The sequence below is a fragment of the Gossypium arboreum genome, chromosome 7, assembly GCF_025698485.1.
Source record: "Gossypium arboreum isolate Shixiya-1 chromosome 7, ASM2569848v2, whole genome shotgun sequence".
NCBI lineage: Eukaryota > Viridiplantae > Streptophyta > Magnoliopsida > Malvales > Malvaceae > Gossypium > Gossypium arboreum.
In genome coordinates, this window is record NC_069076.1 from 91,214,854 (window position 1) to 91,223,026 (window position 8,173).

At 31.5% G+C, this 8,173-nt stretch overlaps 1 protein-coding gene and 1 long non-coding RNA gene across 2 annotated transcripts; both read right to left on the reverse strand.

Annotated features, from left to right (window-relative positions):
* Positions 1 to 1,573: 1,573 nt before the first annotated feature.
* On the reverse strand, positions 1,574 to 2,730 carry LOC128295184 (uncharacterized). The gene is made up of 2 exons (XR_008285519.1): positions 2,672 to 2,730; positions 1,574 to 1,857 (listed from the first exon to the last, which is right to left on the reverse strand). It is a non-coding gene; the product is annotated as an uncharacterized LOC128295184 (long non-coding RNA).
* Positions 2,731 to 4,783: 2,053 nt separating this feature from the next.
* LOC108458198 (fasciclin-like arabinogalactan protein 7) lies at positions 4,784 to 7,254 on the reverse strand. Its single transcript, XM_017757501.2, has 2 exons — positions 6,918 to 7,254; positions 4,784 to 5,848 (listed from the first exon to the last, which is right to left on the reverse strand). The coding sequence occupies exon 2, from the start codon at positions 5,820 to 5,822 to the stop codon at positions 5,025 to 5,027; it is 798 nt and encodes a 265-aa protein (XP_017612990.1). The 5' UTR covers positions 5,823 to 5,848; positions 6,918 to 7,254; the 3' UTR covers positions 4,784 to 5,024.
* Between the last annotated feature and the right edge of the window lie 919 nt (positions 7,255 to 8,173).

Consider the following 8,173-nt stretch of genomic DNA (forward strand, 5'->3'; position numbering starts at 1 on the left):
TATTATTAAGATCAAAATAGTTGAAATCAACAATAAGAAAGAATAATCTAGAATACCACAAAGATATTGTGAACATACAAGTTGATTCAGATAAAAAAAATTGATTGAGAAACCAATTATTCAATAACTGTGAAAGAACTAGAAAATATAATAATTAGGAACAAGAACAGTGAAAGTAACAGCCCTTTTCTGAAAATTTTAAAATTAGCTTGAATGAAACATGTTCATGAAAACATGTTTCTGGTTGCATTTTATGGGATGTCTACTGACGCAAAATAAAATACATGTTTACAAACAATTTCAAAAAGTAGAAGAAAATATCAAGAATTTTAATTTAGGGTTTTCATTAAACAATAAAAAATCTAATCTTTTGTTTTTCAGTATTGAATAAAAGAGTTAGAGGAATGCAAAGAAGACATACCTGAACCCTCCATTGAATCCATCTTTATGAAGCAGTCAATTTAATTTCAACTATTTTGATCTTAATAATAGTTTTTCCAATCAAATGAGTAAAAAAAAGCATTGAAAAAAAAGAAGAGATGGAAGAAAAATTAAAAAGAGGAGATAAAAAAATTTTTTAGTAAAGGTTTAGGTTTAAAAATTTTAATTAATTAAATTTTTAATTAAAAATCTATTTTCATCCCATTTAGAAATCCAAGTTGGCGCTTAAAATCTAGTTGAACTGCCACGTAGGATTACCGTTAGAGAGATAACGGGACCTAACGGTAGAGTGATCACTTCGTAACAAAATAATAACATAAGTGACTAAAACGTAACATTTCAAACATAAGTGACTAAAATGTAACTTGAGGCAAACAAAAGTGACTCTTTTTGTAGATTACCCCTATTTTGTTGTTGTTTGGATATTATATAATTACTGTTTTATTATTAATTTTACTATTATTTTAGAGATATTTTGTAACACCCCGTACCCGAGACCGTTGCCGGAGTCGAACACGAGGTGTTAACGGACTTAATTCATTAATTAAACAGCTCATACAATTCATTTTAAAATTTCCAGACAAGCTGGCTAACTGCATCACAGTCGCTTTAAAAATCATATCTCAAGTTACGAAACTCGAAATCCAATTCCGTAAATTTTTCCTGAAACTAGACTCATATATATATCTACTAATTTTTTCTAGAATTTTGGTTGGGCCAATTAGTACAGTTTATTAGTTAAAGTCTCCCCTGTTTCAGGGTTCAACTACTCTGACCTCTGTGTATTACGAATCAGATATCTCCCTGTACAGAGCTTCAATGACTATGCCTTTTATCTCTAATAAAACTAGACTCAATAAGGAATCTGTACATATAAAGCATGACTTCTAATTATCTTTGTAAAATTTATGGTGAATTTCCAAATTCAGAACAGGGGATCCAGAAATTGCTCTGGCCCTGTTTCACAAAAATTTAAACATCTCATAAAATATAGCTCATATACCTGTTTTGCTTATTCCATATGAAAATAGACTCATCAAACTTCGATTCCATAACTTATTCATTATTTAATTCCATTTCTACTATTTTTAGTGATTTTTTAAACTCACGTCACTGCTGCTGTCTGAATCTATTTTATGGTAAATTTTACCTATTTCATGGTTTCCATGGATTAGCTAGCAATTTGACATACATAATACCAAATATGATCATGATTAGCCATTCCAATGGCTAATCATTACCAAGCATTTCTATTTCCATACCACTCAATAACCATATCATAAGACCATACATATAAAATGATTATAATGCTATACATGCCATACTCAAAATATACAAGCCATTATGCCAAGATGGTATACGGATAGTGTGAGCGTGCCTCCGACCGTTTCCGATTTCCGAGCTGGCTTGTCAACACTACAAGGAATGAAAAGGAAGGAGTAAGCATAAATGCTTAGTAAGCTCACATGCAAATAGCAAGTAACATAACCATATAAGCAAACATAAAACATCATTTGCATAATCATCACCAAGACATTCATATCACCTTTTCATTTATCATCTTACCATATTGTTGTTATATCGAGTTTTCAACCCGAGGGTTAAGTACATACCTGTTCAAAATATCCATTTCACAACACTTACCAATACGTCCCTTTCATCTTGAGTATTCCTCCATTTGAGTAGAACTTTACCCGTTGAACACATCGAATATAATTCGGATACATGGATAACTTGCACATAAGTGCCACATATGTAGCCAAGCTACCATGTAACCCGCCCATAAGTGAACTCGGACTCAACTCAACGAGCTCGGGCGTTCGCATCCATAAGTGAACTCGGACTCAACTCAACGAGTTCGGATGCCTAGTTACATCTCACGAACTCGGACTCAACTCAACGAGTTCGGACGCTCAGCGTCCATAAGTGAACTCGGACTCAACTCAACGAGTTCGGATGCCCAAATATCCCAAAGACATGTCACTTGTATCCTAATCCATTCCTGAGGTTCAACGGACCTTTTTCCCAATCATGTGTCTCAACCATCTTCTACGGAATGCCGATACCGATACTCGGTAGTATTTCACATTTTCCAAGTATATCACATAATTTGACATATTATCAAACAATTATCACAAGTATAATATTTCATAATAATTATCATATCATTTAAAAACATTAAAACATTTAAAATAATAACTATGTTACCAACATTTACATATGAACTTACCTCGTATGCTAAAATGGCTATTTTTACCATTTCGTCCACAACTTGGTATTTTCCCCATTTTAGCCCAATTTCAGTTTTCCTTGCTCTATCATTTAAAATATAGTCTAATTAGGACTCACATTATTCAAATTGACCCAAAATCATATTTTGGAAAAATTACAATTTTGCCCTAAACTTTTGCATATTTACACTTTTGCCCCAAAGCTCGTAAATTAAAATTCAGCCTATTTTCTTATGTTTTATGACATGCTGATCATTTTTCCTTCTATGGAAACATCAAATTCTCACTCTAACATGTACTTATGACTATTAGGTATTTTTACCGATTAAGCCCTTTGCTCGTTTTCACTTAAAACCGAGTAGCACAAGTTGTCTAACATAATTTAAAACCTCATATTCTATCATAAAACACCAAAATACACAAATTTCACCTATGGGTATTTTTCCAAATATAAACCCTAGGTTAAATTATTGCTAGCATAAGCTAAATCGAGCTAAGGGACTCCAAAAACGTAAAAATCATTAAAAACGAGGCTAGAACGGACTTACAATCGAGCTTGGAAGCTTGAAAACCCTAGCCATGGTTTCTCCTTGCTATATTCGGCCATGGGGTTGAAGATGAGCAAAATTGGCTTTTAATTTTATATTTTAATTCATTTTACCCTAAATGACCAAAATGCCCTTACTACTAAACTTTCCAAAATTCCATCCATGTCCAATTTTTGTCCATAGACTTAGAAATTGGTAAAATTACTCTTTAAGGACCTCTAATTAATAATCTAATTCAATTTTATGCAAAATACTTCTAGAACACAAGTTTTGCAATTTATTCAATTTAGTCCCAAATTTCAAATTAAGCACTTTATGCATAAAATTTCTTCACGAAATTTTCACACAATCATGCAATCATATCATAGACCTTAAAATAATCATAAAATAATTATTTATATCTCGGATTTTGTGGTCACGAAACCACTATTCCGACTAGGCCCAAAATTAGGATATTGCATATTTGATTGTTAAGTTATACCTATTTTAATATTATTTTAGTGTTATTATATTTTTTTAGTGTATTTAATGTATTATAATTTTTAAATTTATTTTTATATAAAATATTATAAAAAATTAATCTTGACAGATCAAGTTGGATTCGAGTTTTAATATTTTTATTTGTGTCGAGCTTAGATAAAATTTTAGATCTATTTTTTCGAGCTAGACCCAAACCTAAAGTTAAACCTAAAATTCTATTGAAATCTGATTCGAACCAGACCCTAACCATGATTATCTCTGCGCACTACTCAAACCATGATTACCTAAAACTGCCGCGACCTTCACGTTATTGGCACCACGCTCTAGCCAACTGAGCGAGAAGACCATACTTTAACTTCTAAAATATATCCTATATATTTTAATTATAAAATTTCAGAAATGTTCCTCTTTAGTCCAAGGTTAAGCACCAAATTGCTCCAATCCATACTTTATCTTCATTTGATAAATTATACCCAAGATCATTCACTATTAATATATTCATGTTTTGGTCATTTAACTTCAAAAAATTATAAAATGATCATTGAATTATTTAAAAAATTTTATTCAAGTTATTGAACTATTCAAAAGTTTTAATTTAAGTTACTGGATTGTTAAGTTTTTCTTTAAAGTTCAACTAGTGAGCAAGCGGCAATTTGACGATTGGTACGACAAATTTGATAGTGAGTTTGGCAAGTAGAACATACCTTAAATCTAAGCTAATTTGACAATTAGTGTCAAAGATTATAAAAAAAAAAACTGTTTGAATTTTAATTCGTAAATTCGTGACATTTAAAGTCATTTTATGAAAAAAATTGAATTGCAAAAGAGAAGAAAAATTTTCAATTAGTGCAAACTATGTGAACAAAAAAAGCCATATAATAACAATTTTAACAACTCAGTGACTTAAATGAAAACTTTTAAAATAATCTAGTGACATTTTGTAATTTTTTATAGTGACATTTTGTAATTTTTTAAAGTTGAGTGACTAAACCATGAATTTAATAATAGTTTAATGATATTAAGTGTAGTTTACCCTTTTCAATGATGGCCATACCGAACAACATATTTGTTGCAATATACTAATTACGCAACTGAGAACTTGAAATTTGCTAACTTTATTCAAGTAAATTGAGAAACTCAATTTAAAAAAAAAAAATAGTAACTGCAAAACAAGAACTCACATTCTTTTCAACACATAATAATCTCTCCATAACATATAAATGAAAAAATGGTTCTAAAAATCAAAAGTAAATTGAAAAACCCAAATATGATTTTCTCTCCAACATGAACATAAATTAGACTCGAAATGAAAGTCCCTTTGAACTTAGAAGAACATCACCCACCCACCGAACAATGCCAAAACCAGCTGATTCCATGTCCCAAAGTTCATGATCCTATGGGATGATGAAGTTGAAGGTTCGGCCTTGGATGAAGAACCTTTTCCCTTGGTTTCTGCTGATGGAGCATCTGCAGCTGGGCTAATATCGGGAGCAGGGGCAGGAGCTGGTGGCATTGGAGGAATGTCAGTTCCGAAGATAGCCTCTGGAAGAAGGACTTTATCGACTTGGTATATGGCAACAGGGTCAGTTGAGTGAACAGCGCTGGAAACTTTCGTTTTGCTCCATCCAGAATCGAGGTGAACAGTGCCGGAATTGTCTGTGAAGTTCAAACTGTATTGGCTACCGGCGAGGGTACTAACAGGGCCTTTGGTACTAAGCTTGTTGAAGTCCGCGAGAGAGTAGAATTTGGGCATGGCATGGAAAAGGATGAGTGATTTAAGCTGGTCATTAGTGAGATTTGATAATGAAGGCTTCTTAAGAGCTTTGAAGGCACTATCTTTTGGCACGAAAATCGTAATGCCTTGGTCAGTGTTGTTGGCTTGGTTTTGGAAAGTATCCAGGACTTTAGTGGATTCAAGGTAGTTGAGGAATGTGTGAAATGGACCAGCCACAGAGAGCAAATAAGTTAGGTTTACATATTCCGGTGCAGGTGCTGGTGCCGGTGTCGGTGTCGGACTGGGACTCATTGCCATAGGAGCTGGAGGACTAGAGGCACCATATGCCAAGGAGGAGCACAAGAGAAATGCAAAACAACTAATCATAGAAACCCTGGAAAACTCCATTTTTTACCACCACCAACTCCAAATTCCTACAAGAATCAAATATTTCACAATCATATTGCAACTAATGGTGAAATCTACATTATGAACAACATAATAAACAATTCCCTAAGATCAGCTACATCACAATCTAGATCAGAATCTCAGGGTTCTATCTTATGCATAATGCATTATAAACAGGGTTAAATCACTTTTTTGGATCTGATCTTGGTAACTTTGCCCACATTGGGGCTTGAATTTTGTTTTTGGTACAAGTTAGGCCTTGAATTTGGCACTTGTTTGAACTTTTTTTTTAAGTTAGGCCCTAACCTTGGTAATTATTCTCGCTCCAAGTTACTCTTTGAAAACTCTAAAGTTCAAGCCCAACGTGAGACTAATTGCAAGTTCAAGCTCCGATACAGGAACAATTGTCAATTTTAGGGATTAAATTGGACAAAATAAAATTTCAAACCCCAATGTCGAAGCAATTGTTAAGTTAAGGAGTTAACTTGGACAAGAAAAAATTTAGACCCCTTGCTAACTTCAGAACCAAACAGTGATTTAACCCTTGTAAATAAAACCAAATCTCCAATGAATGGAATGGAATGAAATGAAAAGTCAGATCTTGATTAGCTCATCCAACAAATCCAATAATGAAAACACTAGTCAACCATAATGAAACAACAAGCTTAAAACAGGATCTAAGACAATGCAAATATGGATTACATAGAATTAAACATATATATATATATATGCGTGTGTGTGTGTATCTTTAATCATTTTGTTGTTCTTGAGCTCCTCCACTAAATTACAGCTTACCAAATGGCTCAAGTAATAATAAAAAAAAAAAAAAAACAGATCAAAATTACTCTTTTGAATCTACAAATGGCTTGAACACAACTATAGTTTTGCTGGGTACTTTAAAGCCAAGTTCTTCAAGAACCAAAAACAAGGAACATCAACAAAAAAAAGTCAAGCAAAGATCTGGATATAACTTAAAAACTCAGATAACTTGAAAGAAAAAGGATCTTTAGAACTTAGAAAGACTTAAAGAATGGAACTTTAACAAAAGAAAAACTTAAAACTACAATGAGAGCTGACAAAATGCAGGGAACTAACCTTACTAAAGAGGAATCCAGGGAGAAAGTTTAGTGCTTGGGTACCCAATGTAGCAGATTGAAATAACCCGGGAGAAAGAGAACGACTATAAAGATGGGATTTTTTTTTTCTTTGGCTTCTATAAAAGAATAAAAACAAAGTGAGTTTGAGGATGGTACCAGCTGGTGGTGTTTTAAAGTGGGATTTAAAGGGTAAATACAAAAAATAAAAATAAAAAATGGGGAAAAAGAATACACTACACATGGGGGGTGTTGTTTTTGTGTAGTGGGGATTGAATAATGGGTGGGAAATCAATGAATACTTTCTTAAAGGAAAAATAATGCAATCTGGATTTGGCAACTCTTTCAAGGAAAGATGACAATGTAAGTGTAAGGTAGGCTTTCATAATCAACTTTCAACTATGTTATATGACTATTACTGCGAGATACCCTAATCATTGAATTTTTTTACCATAAAAGTTTTTATTTACCTTAAATCAGATTACATTTTATTTTTAACTTAAAAATAGTAAATTAATCTCTATATATAAACTAATCATTCAAGTTAAAATAATGTAATACCCACATCCAGTCTAGAAATTATGATCGAATTATGAATGTTACATTGATAAATTAATAACTTTAGCCATTTATCTCGAAGCACATCTTATTTTGAAAAATGAAAATTTGGAAAACTAATGGTCAGAAAACATTAATTTTAGCTAATCTTTTATGTGTTTTTAAAAAATCTCATACTCGAAAACATTTATTTTACAGTAAAATCACTTAGGGCCAGTTCTGCATTACTTTTCAAAAGCACTTTTGGCTCTAAAAGCACTTCTGGAAAAAAAGTCATGCAAAACAATTTCTTTTATTTTGAAATTTTAAACTTTTCGAAGTCTTTTGAAAACACTTCTAAAAATGAGAAGCTAAAATTTTTAGCTTTTCCTCTCCTAAAAGCACTTTTAGTGCTTAATTACTTTTTCACCCCTCCAATAACATAGTACTTCCCCTTTTTTTTCTTGGTACTTAATTACAAATGTGTTAAAATCATTAATTAAAATAAAAAATATTTTTAAAATACTAATTACAAATATTTAATAGTTATATTTAAATATTTAAAATATATTTTATATATTCTAATTAAATTTTATAAATAATTAATATTTATTGCTTAAAATATTTTAAATTTATATTTTATATATTAAAATATTAACAAGAAGTTATAATAAATTTTTATATTCTTACTAAAATATAATAATATTAACTAATTTAAAT